General features: G+C 47.3%; 3 protein-coding genes across 3 annotated transcripts; all 3 read right to left on the bottom strand.

Moving 5' to 3' along the window:
- Positions 1 to 4078: 4078 nt before the first annotated feature.
- Positions 4079 to 6066, bottom strand: LOC4343674 (uncharacterized). The gene is made up of 2 exons (XM_015789249.3): positions 5602 to 6066; positions 4079 to 5504 (listed from the first exon to the last, which is right to left on the bottom strand). Exon 2 carries the CDS (start codon positions 5224 to 5226, stop codon positions 4372 to 4374), a length of 855 nt encoding a protein of 284 aa, XP_015644735.1. The 5' UTR covers positions 5227 to 5504; positions 5602 to 6066; the 3' UTR covers positions 4079 to 4371.
- Positions 6067 to 11848: 5782 nt separating this feature from the next.
- LOC4343673 (amine oxidase [copper-containing] alpha 2, peroxisomal) lies at positions 11849 to 16632 on the bottom strand. The gene is made up of 4 exons (XM_015790547.3): positions 15464 to 16632; positions 13148 to 13547; positions 12933 to 13046; positions 11849 to 12860 (listed from the first exon to the last, which is right to left on the bottom strand). Exons 1-4 carry the CDS (start codon positions 16273 to 16275, stop codon positions 12075 to 12077), a joined length of 2112 nt encoding a protein of 703 aa, XP_015646033.2. The 5' UTR covers positions 16276 to 16632; the 3' UTR covers positions 11849 to 12074.
- Positions 16633 to 17820: 1188 nt separating this feature from the next.
- LOC4343672 (COMPASS-like H3K4 histone methylase component WDR5B) lies at positions 17821 to 20323 on the bottom strand. Its single transcript, XM_015789425.3, has 2 exons — positions 19533 to 20323; positions 17821 to 18346 (listed from the first exon to the last, which is right to left on the bottom strand). The coding sequence occupies exons 1-2, from the start codon at positions 20256 to 20258 to the stop codon at positions 18056 to 18058; spliced, it is 1017 nt and encodes a 338-aa protein (XP_015644911.1). The 5' UTR covers positions 20259 to 20323; the 3' UTR covers positions 17821 to 18055.
- Positions 20324 to 20464: the final 141 nt, after the last annotated feature.

The following is a 20464-nucleotide window of genomic DNA, read 5'->3' as shown; positions in this document are numbered from 1 at the left end:
CGCCGGCGGCAGAGGGGATCGGCCGGAGCCCGGAAAGGGAATGGGTTAATTTGGTGTGTTGTTTCGGGCGACAGCGACGCAACACGGCGCAGCGTGACGAATCAGTACCCGTACGCAACCAATTTATGCCCACACCTTTTAGCCTAGTACTCCGATTCGTCGTATAGTACTCCGATTCGGGCCTTGATCCAGCGGGCTGGCTATCTCGGGGAGAGGAAGTCGGACTTAGCGCCTAGCGGGGCTATGACCAGGCCAGCACGGGCCGGTCCGATGTAAGCCGTACCATCCTGACACTTGGGCCAAAATCAAGATTCGTTTGGTTGGGCCGGTATTTCGACCCATTTCGCTCAGCCCCTGCGACGCCGCGCGCCCCGTCCTACTGCAAAACGCGTCCGCTCCTAGCTGCGATGCAAGCCAACCAGCGAGCGTAGTACGCCCGTATGCGAGGAGAGGACGGCGAAGGTTGCGGCGACCAACAAGGTCCAGTTTAGTTCTTAATTTTTTCTTCAAACTTTTAACTTTGTCATCACATCAAAACTTTTTTACACACATAAATTTCTAACATTTTTCTTTAAACTTTTAATTTTAGTTAAACTTTCAATTTTAACGTGGAACTAAACACAGCCCAACTCCCCAAACCTAAAAACCCAAACCCAACCCAAGTACCCAACCACCCCGAGGTTGACAAACAAACCATTGCACGCGACCCCGCCCGGACCGATGGAAAACCACCCGCCACCCGATCGAACCACGGCATATCCTCGCGCCCGCGGCTCACGCACGCACGCACCCACACACGTGTGGCCGATGGTCAACCAAACCATCCCTGGCTGCTCTCGCACGCGAACCACACGAGTCATCCATCCAACACTGATGATCACTACTCTAGCTTAGCTTACTACCCCAACACTGATGATACATTGATACTGCTTCTACAATATGCACAACTTTACTTTTTCTCGTCGTCTTCTTTTCTTTTCCTTTTTTTCTTGATATGTTCTTGCTTTTTGTATGTACAAAGCCACTGGCACGCGTGGCCCATTGACCCCGGCGATCACCAACCGAGCGTTACATGTGCCGTTCCTTTTTCGAAAAGTAAAGGAGAGTGACAACCAAAGGAAAAAAAAAAAAACTCGCTTCCTAGCTCGCAGTGTCGGTGAGACACATCCGAGCTAAGCGAGAGAGAGGAGGAGCTCATCGGCTTATGCACGCCATTTCCGTGGCTCAAAACGTTGGCGAAAATGCGAAAGAAACTGAAATGAAAACGACTCTCTCGCTCTGTTCCCTACCACGGCGAAGCTGCTAACACCGCTCGTCGTCTTCTTATGTACACCGACACCTCTTTGCTGCTCGCCGCGCCGCCGTCGGTTACGTCTCGGAGCGCCGTGCTCGTCGCTCGGACGCCGGCCCGGAAGAGTTCGTCATCGTCGTCGTCGCCGTCGCCGCCGTCGTTGTCACTGCTTCAGCCGCAGCGGCTGCGGGTGGTGGTGGTGATGGCCGCCGCCGTGGGAGGACTCGACGAGGATGGACCAGAGTATCTGCACGTCCTCGCACGGGCACGACTTCACGTCCTCGTACAGGATGTAGATCCCTCTCTCTGCATGCCACCACACAAACCAAAACACAACAATCACAAACAAGAAGAAGAAGAAGAAGAAGAAGAAGAAGAAGCGAGAGGATATAGGAGAGATCGATCTTGACGTACTCTTCCTCTGGGCGGAATGCATGCGGATCCAGAGCTTCTTGAGAGGCGCGAGGAGAGACTGGAGCCAGCCCATGGTCCCAGCTACTACCACTCGCCTACCTCTGCACCCTGAATTCACCTTACCATGCATTCATTCACCTCAGCTGCTGCTGCTGCTGTTGCTGCAGCTATAACCAAGCTGAAAAACAGGCAGAGGCAAAGCACACCAATATATGCCTTAGCTAGCCATCTACCTAGCCATCTTGGAGGAGTGGTCAGAGAAGAGAGAAAGAGAGGAAGAGAGGAGGAGAGTTGCAGTGTTGCTTCGAGGCTGGGTGAAGCTAAGCCTTTCTGCCTCTTAATCCTCTGCTTTACTATTCCTTTCTCGCAATCACGTTGCCCTCCTCCCTCCCTTGCATCTTAATCACAGGCTTTAACATTCTTGGTACCGCGTCACTGTCCATCCATATCTTCCCATGAATAAACAACGGGAAGAGAGAGGCCAATGTAAATGCTGCTGGATCGATCGCAAAAAAGAAAAAAGTTTCTTGCAATCGAAGAGAGACGAGAGGGAGAACACTGGCTCTGTTAGGTCTTATTTAAGCTTTCTGGTCGATCGATCGCCATGGCCTACCACCGTGTCAACAATGCGAGCCACGAGCGTATTCGCCGATGGCTTTCTTTTATATATTGAGAATTGTACTGGCAAAGGGGAGGTTGAGGAACTATTATCAAGCCATTTCCGTCGGCACGCGATGTAGGAAAATCTGCCCCGATCCGACCGTTCGAATACGATCGAACGGCCGAGATTTCAGCTGTTTTCAGAGTAGTTCCAGAGTCTTGGCTGAAATGTAAACATCAATTCCGTCGGTGAACGGTATGTAGCACTGGTGAGAAATGAACTTTGTGCCTACATGGTCTGGTGCTGCAGCAGGTCACATCCAAAATGCTGAGATTTAACAGGGCGTCTGTTAGAGCATCACCATTGTACCACGCGAGCCAAATGGACAGAAAACAAAACAAAGAAATATAAAATAAAGATGATGAAACGATGTGCGCCCTGAATAGGATGGTTTAAGTATCTTAAGAGATTATGAGAAGGAAATCGAGAAGAGAAACTGACCTGTTGTTCCAGTAGTTGCCTCTTCACTTTCTCCCGTGGAGAGAAGCTTTTGCTCCATCAGCAATTCTGGAGATCTCATGGACCCCATGGAAATGGAAGGGAATCAGTGGAATGCCAAGTCAAAGTTTTTATTCTGGCCCCACCTCTGGTCTCATAATGTGGCAATATATATGGGATATTCTTTGCTTGTGCAAATGAGCTCCTCAATGCTAGCCAACACTGCTTCTAGAAATTGAGTGGTATCTTATGTGGGATAGCACTGAAGCAAGTGTTTCTTGTAATCATGTTTGTTTTCTTGCACCTATCATCTGTTAGGTTTAAAATTTGTACTATGACACACTCAAGAAAGTCATGTAAACTGCAGCAGCATTTATTGTTAATGTGGACATACTTTAGTGTGACAGTTACTGACAAAATTGTCACAAATACTGTATTAGCTGAATCAAACATGGTAGATATGAAGAACGTTGACTGTTGTACTGACTGGAACTATTGTAGTTCAGGATAAAAAAATTAACATTATCCTTGTAGTAGTAGGTGTATGATGCAACTTTGCTTTTGCCTTTTTTCCCCCAGTGCACATCCAGTTAAAGAAACCACCAATATGAAAATTTACTAAATTAAGGAGTTCATGGACCAATATCACAAAGTGGTGGAGCTCAGCGGGCCATCAACAAAAGGGAAACAAAATTGACTACGAAAGTCAGTACTTGGATAAGTTCTTGTTATCCATTCTCTGTAAATTATAGTAGTAGAGAAAAAATATGGAGATTAACAAATACAGGGTAAATTTAATAATTTTACCAGCAACTGAATTTCCCATCAGTAATCTATATTATTGGTTTGGATAATTTTAACTTATGCCTTCAATCTTTACCAATCCTCTAGTCATCAAGGATCGTCAAAATGCAGCTCACAGCATGTTCAGAGTTGCACTTGTGAAATTAGTGTAGGATCATAAAAGATCAAACAAACCTATCATAGGGGAGGTGAATGATAGGGAAAACCAAAAATCCAAAAATCTTTTGCGGAATTAAAGATTACCCTCAAAATGAAGTAGACGTCGAAAATAACATTATCAAACCACCAATATTTTCATCACAAAATCTAAATCAACTCCTTGATTTTACAATTAGTTGATTATTACAATTACCTTTGCTAAGACAATTAACTTGGGAGTTGGCACAGAACACAGCACCAGATTTTCTTGATTCAGTAATATATTTCTACTAAGCCTCACACTGAACATGTAGAGCACAAGAATGGAAAAGTTTTCAGAAAAGCATCATTTTTTTGCTTTGCTTCTTGGATTTGTGATCAGAATGTATATGTCAAAGACATGATAATACAAATGGGGCACTAGAATCTGACATTCTGTCTAACTACCTATCTAGAAAAAATTATATGGGTACTCAAATTCTCAACTTGCTAATCATCACTAGAACACAATAGTTAAGAAGCATGAAATCCTTGCACAAGGTTTTGTCAGGCTTGCATATTCTTACTGTTAGGATTCATTAATTTACGGTAGAATGGCCGAAGAAACTTGTCATCATGTTTCTGCCTATTCGGTCTTCCATGCATTAAGTATCAAAGTGAAGCCAAAACGATGCGCTTGAAGCTCCTTTTCATTCTGAGAGCATGACCTTGACAGCAATTTTTCCATGGATTGGCCTGACTGAAACAAGAACACGGCACATTTATTCGATGAACCAAATAGCCAGTCATGAACATCCCATAGGACCTCTACTGGAAGTCCATCAACATAGACTGTCTGGTTTCCTCTGAACTTCCATGCAAGTCTCTTCACCTGCATGACTCTCTTCTTGCCAATCCTGATTTCTAGGCTTGGATCCTTCAACCCCGATGTGTCACACTCTATGGTGATATGGTGGAGCTGACCAATGTCCAAAAACCGGGCCTTCGCTGAATACACCTTCTTCCCATAAACATGTTCCTTCCTGGCTATCATGACAGCATTGGAGGCCAATACATCTGACGAAACCCTGTGATCCCCATCCTTGCGCATGTCGCCGAGCACAAGAACAGCTTCAAGATCACAGACCAGGGCAACATAGAAGCCTTCGACGGGTTCTGGCCCGGCCGCAAACTTCGCAGAGGACAGGTCCCAGACGATATCCAGTGCTCCACCATCGACCTCCATGGCCTTGGAACCTTTCCTCTTGGAGAACAGCCATGGCTTTATCTCTGCCTTGCAAAGGCAACGATTCGAGGAGTCGTCGACTGCGACGGACAGAGCCTGCCCCATGGTCATCTTGCTCCAGGTGACGGTCACGCTGCAAGATTTGCCACGGAGGCGGGCTAGGTAGGTGCACTGCACCATGTTCTGGCCACCTGGAGAAGAGGAATGGGCGACCTGGACGCCGCTTTGACTTAAGCAAGATGCAAAGTCTCTCATCGTGACGATGGCGACGGTTGCAAGTTGCACGCCCACCTTCTCCTTTGCGGCTTTCTGACGAACACCTCGTGCGCAACCGCCCTACTTATCACTCACACCGTCACACGCACACTCCGAGCAGGCTGTTCCCCTCGGTTGGAATCTGGATTCAAAACATCTGCTTGCTCCGACTGACGGCTGAAAAGAAGTGAGGAAAAAACGATGCATCAAATCCGCATCTTTGCGCTCGATATCCCAAGATTTCCCCCCAATCAAATCCACGCCTGTTAACCTGGAATCTGAAACAACAGCAGCACCGCAAACAAATCAAGAACCCGAAGAACGGAACATCATTTAGGAACTCCCAGAGATCAACCAGAGAAGGAGCAGCCATACCTTTCCCCCCGACGAAATCAAGAACACCACCGGCGAAGAACGGAGCAGCGGGAGCCTCAGCAATCAGCAGCGGACACTACAGAGCAAAGCCGGTGGGCGGCCGTTTTCACCTGGCCGGCTGCGCCAAGAAGAATCACCACCCACCCAACCGCTCCACAAGCGAACGTGCTCCTTCCCCTCCCTCCCTACCCCTCAGGAGCAGTAAACCAGCGCCATCAGCAACAACAGCACCATCATCTCTCTCGCTCTCGCTCTCGCTTGGTCCGTTAAGCTTCGCACTTCACAGCAGTACAGGAGTAGGAGTACTTCTGTTTGTAGCGTAGGAGGCTCAACCAAAAGCAGAAGAGGGCGGGAGGAAGAAGACAAGGGGAGGGGTGCGACTGCGAGGGCGACCGCCACCAGCAGCAGCGTGGCGTTGGGGAATGTGGGCAGCAGAAAAGACGCGGAGGCAGACAGGCAGGCAGCAAGCGGCCGAGGCAGACAGGGCAGGCTCTTGGGTGTCGGGAGGTGGAGGGCGCGGCTGCACTGTCCAGTCGCAGCGAGAGGTCGCCTTCCTCGCGGACATGTGAGCTCCACCTGTTCGCACTTCGCAGGCACGGCCTAAAACCCCGTATTATACGGGAAACTTTGGTCTTCTCGTATGGAAAATGTGTTGTGTAGAGAGGGAGATGAGAGGTGCCGATCACAATACAGTGTCACGTTGTATACAGTGTATGCCAGGAACTTCGATCGACATAGGTAGTCCTCGTTCTTTTCTTAGCATATCATGTCGGTTTGGAACTTTGGATAGGAACTCTATGCCGTAAGAGCAAGTTTAATAGTATAGCCAACTACTAGCTCTAATTTTACTGAGCAAGGTTAACGGTGATTTTACTGAGCAGATCATGCCAACCAGAGGATTGCGTCAAGGGGATCCGATTTCGCCGTACCTGTTTTTGATATGTGCAGAAGGATTTTCGTCCCTGTTGAATGCTGCTGAAGAACGAGGCGACCTGGAGGCGACCTGACGGGGGTGAGAGTATGTCAAAATGCGCCAAGTATTAATCATCTCTTGTTTGCGGATGACTCATTGCTGCTCCTAAAGGCTGATGAACGGAGCGCGGGGTATCTGCAGAATGTGTTGTCTCTGTATGAAAAATGCTCTGGCCAGACTATCAACAAGGAGAAAAGTTAAGTTATATTTAGCAGAAACACGAGGGAATCTAAGAGGGAGTCTTTTAGATATGCCTTAGATATCGGGGTTGAAGCATGGAATGAAAAATATCTGGGGTTGCCAGTGTATATGGGGAGATCAAAGAAAAAGACCTTCAATTATTTGAAGGAGAGGGTCTGGAAGAAGATACAAGGCTGGAAGGAGAAGTTGTTGTCGCGTGCCGGGAAGGATATTTTGATCAAAGCTGTGGCACAAGCTATTCCAGCTTTTGCAATGTCATGTTTTGACCTGACAAAAACCCTTTACGATGAAATAAGCAGTTTGATCTCCCGTTTCTTTTGGGCACAGCATGATCGGGAAAACAAAATGCATTGGATTGCCTGGGACAAACTATGCAGTCGAACGGAAAAAGGGGGCCTGGGATACAGAGACCTCCACCTTTTCAATCTAGCGATGTTAGCCCATCAAGCGTGGCGGCTCCTTTCCAATCTAGACTCATTGTGCGCAAGAGTGTTAAAGGCCAAATATTTCCCAGATGGGAAGCTTATGGAGGTTAGAGAAAGTCCGGGCATCTCATATTCTTGGAGAAGTATTGTTCGGGGGGTGCAGGTGTTGAAGGTTGGCCTAATCTGGCGTGTTGGTGATGGTACCGACATAGATATGTGGAACGACCCATGGATCCCCTTGGGTACAACCAAGAGGCCAATTACCCCAAGGAGAGGGATCGTTCTGAACAAAGTTGCTGACTTAATTAATCCAATTACCGGAGAATGGGATAGAGAGTTGATCCAGGATATATTCTGGGAGGAGGATGTGAAAAACATTCTAGCCATCCCAGTTCATAATGGCTATAGCGATGTTGCAGCATGGCATTTTGACCCAAGGGGCATTTTTTCGGTGAAGTCGGCATACCACACTCTGGAATATCAGCGTGATCGTCAGGCAATACGACAAACAGGTGAATCTTCATCGGGGAAAACGAGCAGTGCAGCCCTTCAGTGGGAGAAGCTATGGAGACTGAATCACCTTCCTAAGGTGAAGCATTTCCTGTGGCGCTTAGCGCACAACAGTTTGCCACTCCGTCAGAATATCAGTAAAAGAGGTATGGAGATCGATACAAGGTGCCCAGTCTGCCTCCGGTTAGATGAGAATGGTGGCCACTGTTTCTTCAAGTGCAAATTTGTCAAACCTTGTTGGCGCATGCTGAACTTTGAGCACATTAGGCAGGAGCTTTCTCTTCAGACTTCTACGTTGGATGTATGTAAGCACATTCTGAATTTGAGAGAAGACATTATGTTAACGACTGTCATACTGCTCTGGAATTGGTGGGATGCAAGAAACAAAGTGAATGCTGGGGAGGATAGGAGAACGCATGAAGAGGTATATAGCAGAGTCATAAGGATGGTGTCAGAAAACTCCTTGCTCTTTCGGGACAAAGCTCGGGGAAATCCTAGCAGTCAAAGTACATGGTGTCCGCCTCCCCAGTGTGTTCTAAAGCTGAACATTGATGGTGCTTTCCAGGCGGCTAATCTAAGTGGTGGTTGGGGCTTTATCCTCCGGGACCATGAGGGGAATGGGGTACTGGCTAGAGCAGGACGAATCGAACTGGTGCATGATGCGCTTAGCGCGGAAGCCGTCGCTTGTCTGCATGCCTTGCGTGCTGTTCTAAATCATGGTTTTTCGTATTTCTCTGTTGAAACAGATAGCTCCATCCTGGTGAGCGCACTGGACTCCGCTTGCTACGACCAGTCTACGGCGGGCGTGACTTTTAAACAAATTAGAACTCTGCTCCGTATGGACTTAGGTATGATCAAGGTGTCTTTTGCTAATCATTCATGTAATAGTTGTGCTCATGAACTGGCCCGGAAAGGGGCTAGTTGGGACCCGTGTCATATGTCCATATGGGCAGACCCCCTCCCGGATTTTGTACAGTGTTTTGTGGTTCGTGATTACACTGAACCAAGGTATTAATAAAGAGCACGTTTCCTGTCAAAAAAAAAACTACTAGCTCTAGTTTATCTATAGTCAATCTAAGAGCGGGTACAATAGCAAACTATTAGCCAGCTATAAACATATTTTAATGAGATAAAGGACGAGAGAGAAGAGCAGCTGTCGGTGATATGGGACCGGGGGTATCGAGACCAGAGGCTTGAGGCAGACACAATCGCCCACGTGGCCTGGCACCCTCGGGGACGTCGGGCCCAAGGGTGAGGTGTCCGCCCTCCTCTTGATTTCCCCGAGGGGGGTCGGGTGACTCCTGTCCCGGCCCCGAGGGCCGAGGCGCCCCGACCCCTTGAGGGTTTTTGCGTCACATATATGGGTTAGGTGAACACGGCAGGGCTCATCTAACCGCATTTATTGCGGTCTGGTCAAGCGTGTCACGCTGCATGCAGCGCAGTGCAGCGCGTTCCTTTATCCGGTCTGTGACCAGTCACAGACCGGTCAGATCACGGGTTAGGTGGCGACTGGCGGTCTGACGCACGCCTCGCCCCATCCCGTCAAGACGAGAGCCTCTAGGCACTCGTCTCTAGCCGGAGCTAGCGTGTTGCCTCTCAGAGATGGCACGTTACCTCCGGTCAGATATATACCAGGCTTCATCCCAACCATTACAGGAAAAATGTTACATGAAGAAGGGCGAACATGCACGTTGCTAAACTGACGCGTGGTGGACAAGGATGACTGATCTGTGACCGGTCTGACACTGGTCGCGTCATCCACAGACAGCCATAATCCCACGTCGCACCTGTTTCCGGCGGAAGTGGGAGTAGGTATGGGCCGTCCCGTCAGAAGGGCACTCGGACAGCAACCGTACCGATCTCCGTCCATTTATGAAGAGAAGAACAGTCCAGTTTGGAAAGGGGAGGGGCATGTGGTATCCCCTTGAGATATAAAAGGAGGACCTTGCCCACTTAAAGAAGGGGAGGATTTTGCAGGGTTGGAGGGGGGGCTGGTTGAGACTTTTGTAGCTGGTTCATACACAGATCCACCAAAACACAGGAGTAGGGTATTACGCTTCCCAGCGGCCCGAACCTGTATACATCGCCCGAGTCTCGCGTTTCTTCCTGGCTCGCGATCTTTCCACATACCGAGAGAGCTTGAGATTTCACCCTAAGCCCCCGGCCGAACTAGCAAAGGGGGGCCTGTGCGGTCTCCCGGTGAGGAGCCACGAGCTCCGTCAGCAGCGGACTACAGATTTGTAGCTAGCTGCAGCACGGACTTCAAGACGCAATGTGTGTATGATAGGTAGGACCATATATTAATAGTATAGTAAGCAACTATTGTATGAATTGGCTATTAGATCGGCTATAGATGAATTGGAGCTAGTAGTGGGCTATATTATTAAACTTGCTCTAATAGCTCATTCATACAATAGTTACACACTACACTATTAATACCTGGTCCCACCTATCATACACACACTTCGTCTTGGAGTTCGTGTTACAACTGGCTATAAATCTGTAGCCCGCTGTTTCTCTCTCTCATCATTTATCTTCTTAAAATATGTTTGCAGCTAGCTTATAGCCTGCTATTGTATCTTCTCTAACTGTAATACATTATGAATACACAGACAAATATCTTGAAAAAGATACATTATGTCATTGAAACATTTGAAAAATACACAGACAAAAACTAGTGTGCAATGAACCAACATTAGAAAAACATGTAAAAAATATGTTGATAAGTAGAGTGCAACATCAATAATAAGTAGAAAAAGGCGAAACCCTGTTAAATTCAAGGTGAAACATTTTCTGGAACATTAAGTGCCAACTATCGAAGCATCAAAAATAACAAATCTAAAAACATGAAACACAGTCAATTTCAAGATATAACATTTCACTATTGCCCGTGAAAAATTGTAGTCCATTTGTTGAAACATCAAGATTTGCAAAGCATACCAATATGGCTTTCTTCCTCCCGCTTCCACACCAGGTTGTAGAGATCTCATTCGCCAGTTACAGCGTCTTGACATCTCCATTGTAGCTGTCGTTAGCTTCATCATCCTTATGCAGTCGTGCGTCAACTCTACTTTGTGGCATGACGAAGCAAACCCGACGCCCAACACCACACATTTGCACATGTCAGTATGTCACTCCACCTTGAAGGTCAAGTTTCATCTGAGGTTGCTGCCTCCCGGCTACTTCCCTGCGACAACCCTTTGCTTAGCCACCTTTGCTCACGACCGGTTCCCCCCGAGCACTATATGGCCAGGTCCAACAAGGAGATGGCAACGGTGAGGAAGAACTTGAACGGGAACATAGAGGCAAGGGAGGGCATCGATCTTAACAACGTCAATGATGTGGGGATGGGTTTGGAGGAGATTGCTAATTGGGTTGCTTATTGACATGCAAGGATGGAGAGAGTGAATGAGTTTTGGGCTTTGGATGCCTGAGGAAAAGCATTATCGTCCCTATTTCCCTCAACACCATATCATCACTTGACCTCTCTAACTTGATTCTGCTATAGACCTAATTCATCATCCTCTGTTGGTCTCCTCTTCTTCTCCTATCTTAGATCATTATGTCAAGGTCTTATTTGCATTGGTTGAAATCCAGCCCGTAAATTATACAAGATCTGAAGAATCATTTGAGATTGTGAAACGTCGCGTGTTGCATAAATGGAAGTGGTCTTCCAGACGAAGGTCTACACACGTGGACTGTGATGTTTGGCTCAGTACTAAGCTTTTTTAAAGTTTGCCGTACTTTACGACTCTATTTTTTGTTTCATTACATCTAGTTTGGCTCGGCATGCATGCGCGACAATGTTAGGGAACCATCCACACAGATCTTACGGTGGATGTGCCACGATTGAGGCATATCCAAATGACTACTCCCACCGTCTCAAAATATAAGCATTTTTAGCACAGTAACAAGTCAAACATTTTTAACTTTGACTATTAATAGAAAAAAAAAATCAATCATGTAAAATTAAAGTTACTAGATTTATCACGAAACAAACTATCATAATATGTAACTCTTTTTATTTAAAATATTATTTATATATATATTAATTATTGGTCAAATTAGCATCTTGTAGACCATGTTAGAGTCTGAAAATGCTTATATTTTGGGACGGAGAGAGTAAGTTACCAGAGTATTTGAGTAAAGCATGGGCGGCGAGAAATCTCATTGCCGACCCAAGTACCCAACTGCGAGTCGAATTCAATTGAAATTTCTCAAGTTCAAAGGAAATCAAGGTCTACCAAGTCCAATGGAACTGCAAAAAGATGTTCCCAATAAATAATTGGCCACTTACTCACTTGCCACAGCGCGTGTCAATCCGACTTGCACCCGTTGTCCGTTGCACGTGCAAGCAGCTATAGTCATCTGGAAATGGAGTCGCCGCCGGCGCACGAGCAGTTGACGAGAGGCCGGCCATGGCCGATCGGCATCGTCGTCAACAGCGGGTTCCTCTCGAAGAAGTTGGACGGCCGGAGCTCGAGCCCGCCGCTCAGCGTCGGCATCACCGGGAAGTCCTCCTGGTACGGCACGTGGTGCAGCCCCACCGTGTACCACAGCACGATGTCCTCGCCGCGGATCGCCCTGTCCCGCTCGCTCCACGCAGCGAGGCCGTCGCCGCCGGTGCTCTGGTCGGCGTACAGCCCCGACGCCCACTTCTCCGACCTGCTGTACGGCGTCACCCGCACCTGCTTCTTGCAGTAGGCGGCGCGCCTCTGCGGGAAGTCGTCGTCGGCCAGCACCGACGCCGCCATCGCGCCGCCGGGGACGACGCGGTACCCGACCTCGTTCCCCATCCTCGTCTTCTTCCCCGGGTTGACGAACACCAGGTCGGCCGGGGCGCCGCCGCCGAGGTCCACCTGCCCGTCCGCCTCCCTCTCCGCCACCTCCCGCCGCACCGTCCAGTAGCTCCGCCTCGGCGTGTCTGCCGCCGCGTCGGCGTCGGCGTCGCGCACGACGGCGGTGACGATGTTCTTGACGAAGGAGTTGTTGGTGCCGTCGACGTCGAGGTCGAGGTGGTAGGTCACGTAGTGGTCGTGGTACACGGCGATGGTGTTCTCCGCCACCAGCGTGCCGTGCGCGTCCTGCGCCACCTCGTCGGCGTGCGCGTACGCCGTCGCCTTCACTTCGAGGAGACCGGTGAGAGACACCTGCCACGACATGACGCAATGAATCTACACAAGCTAATTAAGCTCTCGTTGATTCGATTCTGCGTCGATTACCACGAGCTTGATGGAGCCGCTCGTCTTGAACTCCCAGTCCAAGATGTAGTCGTAGTTGCCGGCGGACACCACCATCCTCGCCACCAAGCTCACGTCGGGGCGCACCTCCGTGATCTGCATCAAGAATCACACACCGAATCAGCCAAAGATTGAGAGTTTGAGACACGACGACGGCCACGAAGACGAAGGGCTTTCTGTTCATGATCAAATATCACCAGCTGGTTGGGGAAGCCGGCCTCGGTGTGGCGCCACGCGACGTCGCCGGAGTAGCGCTCGAAGACGCAGATCATGTTCCTGGCCTCGACGGGGCGGCCGTCCTGGCCGGAGTAGTGGCCGTCGAGGTAGGCGGCGTTGGCGGGGCAGTCGCCGCCGGGCTGGAGCGGGAAGGCCCAGAGGCCGAGGCCGTACTCGCCGGCGTCGAGGAACGTGCGGTAGTACCACTCCTCGACCGGGTCCATGTACGGGACGAAGATCTCCGACACGAAGCCGCGGTAGAGCACCTGCCGCCGCCGCCGCGCGCCGCCGGCGTCGGCGTCGGCGTCGTGGACGGAGGCCAGCGAGATGACCGTGCCGGCCCGCATGTCGAAGCCCACGTGGAACTCCCAGTTGGCCCACCTGCAGTTGCCGCAGCACAGCCATATGCAGCATCCGTGCATGATGCATGTGCGCGTCAGATTGTCAGCTGATGAATGAATTGGTGAAATATGGACCTGTTCTTCAGTCCTCTGCGTGAAAAAGGTTCAATTCTCGTATGGGTTTAACAAAACTAGCAGTAGATGAGTTGATCATTAGAGAGAGGGGCTTAGGGCCTGTTTGGAGAGCTACGAAACTGTCTAGCTTTTTCTCAAACTATGATAAAGTTGTAGCTACAAAATAAAGTGAAATACTAAAAAACAATCAGAAACTAAAATTTCAGATTCTGATTCACATAAACTGCTTTTTAGAATCTAAAGTTTTTCCAATTCAATCATTGGTAACTTGATGAGTAGCAGGAAAAGAAAAAGAAAAAATCTTACAAATTAGGAGCAAAGACTGAAGAAACTGCTTCCACCGAAAAGCAGGAATAAGTATTCTTCACAATTCACATCGCAATCTGACTCTCAGAAAACCTCTCACTCTACTTAATACTATCCTAAATCCAAGTACCAAACTAAGTACTCTAGTCAGCTTTAATTTGCATGAGAGGCTCAAACAGGTGGCAGGAATGTAAATAGAGATTTTGTAGTTTAAACAACGATTTTGCTATATTTCACTCGAAAGATTTTTTTTTATCTCTCATTCGATTTTCTCACTCAAATTTACAATGTATTTTCTTGTAAGTTACAGTGTAATTTTTAAATCTTCGCATGTAAGTTTTAAAATTTATATTGGATTTGGTCTTTTTCTTGAAGATATGGTCATTTAGTGTCTATTATGGTGTTTCTTAATTGCTTTTTTGCTTTTTACTGTGTCCATTGAATTTTAATTCAAAGATTAAAAATATATGTAATATAATCATAAAAATCTTTCGAAAGATGTATATGTACTCCCTTTAAACAAACCAAACAACCATATTTTACCAAAATTTTGTCAAGCCAAATAAAATCGCTTACCAATGTTTTGGTCACGTTTTCCCACCGAAACCGGTTGAAAACAACACAAAATTGTCAAGCCAATGTCTTGACGTGGGACGAAAGCAGTTCTCGATGAAATTTCAAGTGGTTTTCAAGAAATTCAAATTTTAAATATTAAATTCAACCAAAATTGATTAAAGAATGACGAAAATCACTGTACAGCTAGAAGTTGGGATCCGTCAGTCCATTGGAAAGGTAAACCCTCTCTTTCTCTCATGAGTCATCAATCAAAACACACCAAAATATCTATGCTGGTGCGCTGTACATATCAATATCTATCCTAATGCATTGTACATGTCAATGGAAAAGTATTTTCATCCCTCAAATGAATATTCCTCGTTTCTTACATATCATCTAAACAACCATAAAAAAGTTGAAAAAAATATAAGATAGATTAATATGAAATATATCACTACATAAACATGTAATTTCAAATTCTCGACTTCTACAAGCTGTAACAAATATAGCTGCAAATATACATTAATCATTTTCATTTTACTTTGTTATTTTGTTACAACTTGTAGAAGTTGAATTTGATTTTGTATGTTTGTGGAATGATATATCTCATGTTGTCAAAGTTATTCAAATTTTTAGTGACTATTTAAATGATATAAAAAATAAGGAGATATTTCCTGGAGTGATTGAAAATCCATCTCCATAACAATGCTCTCGCTATCAATCATCATATGGAATTATCATGAACGGATCGACTCTTATATGGCTTGTCGTCAAGTTCAAAAAGAGGAAAAATAATAGAGGCCATCGCCGTCCCCTGACGGCGACTATCCTTGGGATTTCTCACGCGTGGTGCACGAGCTTCTAATAGTTCAAATTGAAAATATCACAACGATACGTGGATGCATCACACGGCACAAGTACAAGCTTGAACAAGCTGCTAGTAATGGTCAAAGCGATTACCTGACGACGTGGCCGTCGATGTGGAAGCCCCTGCCCTCCGGCTGCACCACCACGCCGGGCGCCGGCGCCGGCCCGGCGTACGGCGGCCCGGCCTTGCCGGCGCGGTAGTCCGTCCCCTCCGCCTTGGGCACCGGGTACGCCACCCTGTCCCTGTACCCGACGATGGCCATCCGGTCGAGGTCCACCACCAGCGTCACGCCCTCCAGCGGCCGCGCGTAGAAGTTGGCCGTCGCGCCGGCGACGAAGCAGAGCACCTTCGCCACCCTGCTGCGGCGGGGCTCGCCGTCGCCGCCGAACCAACCGACGGGGAACACCGCGCAGAGCACGTCGTCCATGTCCACCCCGCGCCGCCGCACCGACTCCACGAACGGCGGGTGCTTCGGCGGCAGCGCCACCGCCGCGAACTGCTCCTCCAGCGTCAGCGTCGGGAAGCCGGCGCCGCGGTGGACGGCGTGCGAGAGGACGGACGGGGAGGAGGCGTTGGCGACGTCGACGCGGAGCTCGTGGGACTCGCCGCCGGCGCGGGCGATGACGAACGCGCGGCGCGGGAGGGCGTGGCGCGAGGCGCCGCCGCCACCGCCGTAGGCGTAGGAGAGCACATCGGGTTTGTCGGGCTCGTCGAGGCCGACGTAGTGGAAGGTGAGCGGGCGGGCCGGGACGAGCGGGGAGGCGAGCACCGCGGCGCGGACGGCGGTAAGCTCGGCGGCGGAGAGGGGGTCGAGCGGGTGGGGGCGGGGTGCGCCCGCGGCGGCAGCGGCGACGGCGAGCGCGGCGAGGAGGAGAGGGAGAGGAAGCATCGCGCGGAGTGGCATTCGGGCGATCGGATTAGCAGCGACAGTGACAACTTATACTGGACTAAATTGAATTAAATAATAATCTACTGTAGTTAGTGAAGCCCATGTAATTAGTTGGGCCGTAACGGTACTGTACCACCTATATATTTATCGATAAATTTTGTCCTAAAAATTTGACAGATGTAATTATAGTACAATCGTAATGTAATTATATTGTAACTTGCATATAACTACAGTGTAACTTGTATTCTCTCCATACTCGTAAAAGAAGTCGTTTAGGACAATGTTTAAGTCAAATCTTGAGAATATAAATCATGAATAACTCTAAAGTTGTTGAGTTTGAAAATGTAAAAATTATATGAATAGATTTGTCTTGAAAAATACTTTCATAAAAGTATACATATATCACTTTTCAATGAATATTTTTATAGAAACAAGAAGTCAAAGTTGTATTTTGGAGACCGTGTCGATGTCCTAAACGACTTCCTTTGTGAGTATGGAGGGAGTATGTAAGTTTCACGTAATTCTGAATCGTGAGATCTATTACAAGATTTGTTCTGGTGAGGAAGAAAAAAACACAACACACACATATGTCAAAGAATTTATTTCCATGACCTCCATTTTACCGAAATAATATGTTACGGAGAAATTTTTGAAAGTTACATTATAGTTACAGTGTAATTACACTACGATTGTACTGTAATTACATCTATCAAATTTTTGGGAGAAAATTTATCAACAAATATATAGCAAAATTGTTCTAGTAACTAGAGGATGCCCCGCGTGTTGCTGCTGGATTTGGTTAACATCGATTTGTTAGATAGGAGGTACAATCTCAAGAAAAAACAAATAGATTTCTTGGAGAAATTCTTTTTAGCAGCCCTATCTAAAATTTGTAGATAATTTAGGTAGCACATGTTAACTGAAGGGGCGTTTAGCCATAAAGCTCTTTTATACGGATTGACAGGCTAAATACATGTAGATGTGTATGGAGATGGGCCAATGTGTTCATGTGGGCTATATTTGGCACTGAGGAGGCGAAGAGACTCACTCGGTAACTAATGAGTTGGGCTCTATGCTGCATTCCATCCAACGTCTGAGAAACGATCTAATGCATTCATCAAACGGTTCACAATTTGATGATGAGTGGAAGCACGAGGTTTGAGCTTTTGGTCTTCACTTTATAGAAAGAAGGATAAGTCTATTTTGCCTCCCTCGGCTCTTGTCCTTGGTTGAATCCTATACCTCAACCACAAATAAACACTGGCGGTCTGGCATCAAATAAACACTACTGCTACACTAGCCGAGAGCCCATATGTTGCAGCGGAAAGCTAATTGAGTTTCTAACATATTAAGTCAATCACATGTAATTATTATTTTTATATTGAACAAGTAGGTGATTTTGAAATTTAGGTGATAACCAACACTGAAACGGAAAAGAACTTGTTGGAGGATGATGTAAATATGTAGTAGTATAAATTGTGGGATCCAAATATTGAGATAGGGTGATATCGTAGAACGAATACGATCACTGCTAACATTTTAAGTAGTACTACGTAGATATGGATACTTCAACATCATGAGATTAGATGAACTACCGATATCCAGAGGTCAAAAGGATTGTTTACATTGAAACAAAGCAGTGCCGGGTGAAATTAACAGCTCTTTTCTTATCCCTCCAGGGATAGATACATACAAGAGTGCTCCATAAAAGTAGAAGCATATTTCTCTTTTAGATAGCTATTGCTGTCCAGGTTCACACAAGAGTTGTATCAGGCACATTCCTTCTGCAAATTCATCAGCCATCTTGAAGCCATAGTCTCACAGTCCTATCATTGTCGAGGCCGCCCGACGCAATTTTGTTCTCCGTTGGATGGCAGGACACCGAGATGACAGTGTCAGTATGGCCTTCAAGTTTCTGAAGAATGTTCTTCCCTTGGAGATCCCATATGTACACACAGTTGTCTTCTGATCCACTAACAATATACTTCCCATTTGTAACGGAAAACGCGGACTGGAGGCAATACTTTCTGTTAACATGTCCACTGTACATCTTCAAGAACTTGCCACTTGCAAAGTTGCATAGTTTCTGAAATTTGGTAAGGACATACTTATGAAGCAAAGGTTGCAATAACCATATATTTTCCAAATGAAATAAATAACTAATTTATAAAAACATTCCGTGAAAAATGAAGTAAAATCACTACATGAGGAAGCCCATGATAGAATAACACAATGCCAAAATTTCTTACAATGTTGCTTGATGTGAAGCATTATTGACCTAAATGCCCATAAAGTTTTACAGATGTAAACAGTACAAGGGCTGAAGGAGTGAAGGTGTATGTATGCACAATGAATACCATGGATCAACCTAATAGTCTAATACTAATATAAAGCACTGATAACAACATTTGCACTGCAAGTTTCATATTTCTTTCATATGCCTCCAATTACTTGAATTATGCATGAAACAGTGATCTGTTATCGTGTGAACTGATGTGCCCAAATAAACTTCAGAAGCAGTTTTTTAAAACCATTTAACAACATAACTATCTGAAGATAAACTTTTCACAGTACTAAGACCACACAGATCAAGAACATGAGGTTTGGTGTGAAACTGGGTAAGTATAGACATACTTAGTTCAACATGTAACATATTGGTTACCTTAAATCTTGGGCAACGGCTTTAACGAAATGATCCTCAGAGTGAAGGATCTTTGATTGTATTGGTAACTATAATTTCTTTTCTGTGTGAAACTGAAACAAGATGTGCTATATGGCCGCCAGTAATACTAGATTAAATAATTAGCAGTTGGAAGAACAATCTGCCTATGAAAAAGACCACGGCGAATACCAGAAATAAAGCTACGATAGGCTTCTATTCAATGTGGAGTGTACCACTGCTATTTCATTTTAATGAGAACCAAGAAGGATTTTTTACTCATTGTCAGGTGTACTTCAACAAAAGCAGAGAATTAGGCCCGAAGCCAGATAGAATCTGCAATGTTGTACTCCATGTACACAGATAATATTTGGCTACAATTTGGAAGAAAAATGTTGCCTCCAAATTGTGGTTTCCACATTATACATGAACAGACAGGGGTTTCCAATCCTCAACAACTATAACAACATTTTCTCAGAGCACCAAAGGGCCTATTTATGAGCTTCAATCGCAGTTCAGTTAAAATAAGACGATGATAGCTGAACAAAAAAATTTCACTGCTTTAACTGATTGATCACTAAATGCATGGAATAGCAGTAAAAATTGATCATACCAGTGTGTCGTCGAGCGCGGCGACGAGGATAAACTTGCCATTGGGCGAGAACATGGAGAATGACACCGCGGGCTTCTTCTCGTCGATGACCGTCTTGAGGCAAGACCCAGTCCCCGCATCCCAAATCTTGCAGGTCCCATCATGGCTCCCCGACACGATGATGGAGCCGTCGCGGATGAAGTGGACGGAGGTGACGGGCTCGGAGTGCGCGTCGATGGCGCGGACGCAGCGGCCGCTCTTGACGTCCCAGATGCGCACGGTGCAGTCGAACCCCCCGGACGCGACCGTGCTGTTCGTCTGCGGGTTGAAGTTGGCGCTAAAGACGAAGTTGGTGTGGCCCTTGAGCACGCGGATGCAGCGGTCGGCGTTGGGGTCGGCGGGCTGGGCGCCGCCGCCGCCGCCGCCGCTGCCGGGGTTGAGGCCGGCGAGGACGGGGCGGACGTCCCAGATGCGGAGGGTGCGGTCGTCGGAGGCGGAGCAGAGGTAGAACGAGTCCGTGGACCAGGAGATGTCGGACACGCCGTCGGCGTGCCCCCGCAGGGTGGCGATGGCGGCGAGCGACGACGGGGAGAGCAGCGCGACCGTGCCGTCGAGGGACGCCGTCGCGAGGAGGCGCCCGCATGGGGAGAACCTCACGCACGAGACGGCGCGGCTGTGCGGGGTCGCCGCCCTCACCTGCCGGTACGGCCGGTACGGCGGCGCCGGCGCCTGCTGCTGCTGCGACATCAGCGGCGGCGCGCCCTCGCCGACGGTGAAAAGGTGGGGAAAAGTGTGAGACGCGTGTTCTCCTCTCTTCGACACGGACCCGAGATTTGATCAAAAGTACCTTCCATTAAAATTGAAATTTGAGGATTTATTTTCTTTGACGCAGGATTTACTTTTTTAAACACAGTAAAAACAGTGCATCCAAAACTACTCCCACTGTCAATAAA

Source organism: Oryza sativa, chromosome 7 (genome assembly GCF_034140825.1).
Source record: "Oryza sativa Japonica Group chromosome 7, ASM3414082v1".
Classification (NCBI taxonomy): Eukaryota; Viridiplantae; Streptophyta; class Magnoliopsida; order Poales; family Poaceae; genus Oryza; species Oryza sativa.
Note: the sequence above shows the minus strand (reverse complement) of the source record. Positions and strands in the feature narration are given on the sequence as shown.

Bases quoted from the DNA above. Each gene is read 5' to 3' on its own strand.
- LOC4343672 (XM_015789425.3), bottom strand. From the start codon at position 20,258: ATGTCGCAGCAGCAGCAGGCGCCGGCGCCGCCGTACCGGCCGTACCGG. The intron at 18,347-19,532 runs GTATGATCAATT...ACCAAATTTCAG, and splicing joins CCGCGCTCGACGACACACTG to AAACTATGCAACTTTGCAAG.
- LOC4343673 (XM_015790547.3), bottom strand. From the start codon at position 16,275: ATGCCACTCCGCGCGATGCTTCCTCTCCCTCTCCTCCTCGCCGCGCTC. The intron at 13,548-15,463 runs GTAATCGCTTTG...CGGCAACTGCAG, and splicing joins ATCGACGGCCACGTCGTCAG to GTGGGCCAACTGGGAGTTCC. The intron at 12,861-12,932 runs GTAATCGACGCA...ATGTCGTGGCAG, and splicing joins GCGGCTCCATCAAGCTCGTG to GTGTCTCTCACCGGTCTCCT.
- LOC4343674 (XM_015789249.3), bottom strand. From the start codon at position 5,226: ATGAGAGACTTTGCATCTTGCTTAAGTCAAAGCGGCGTCCAGGTCGCC.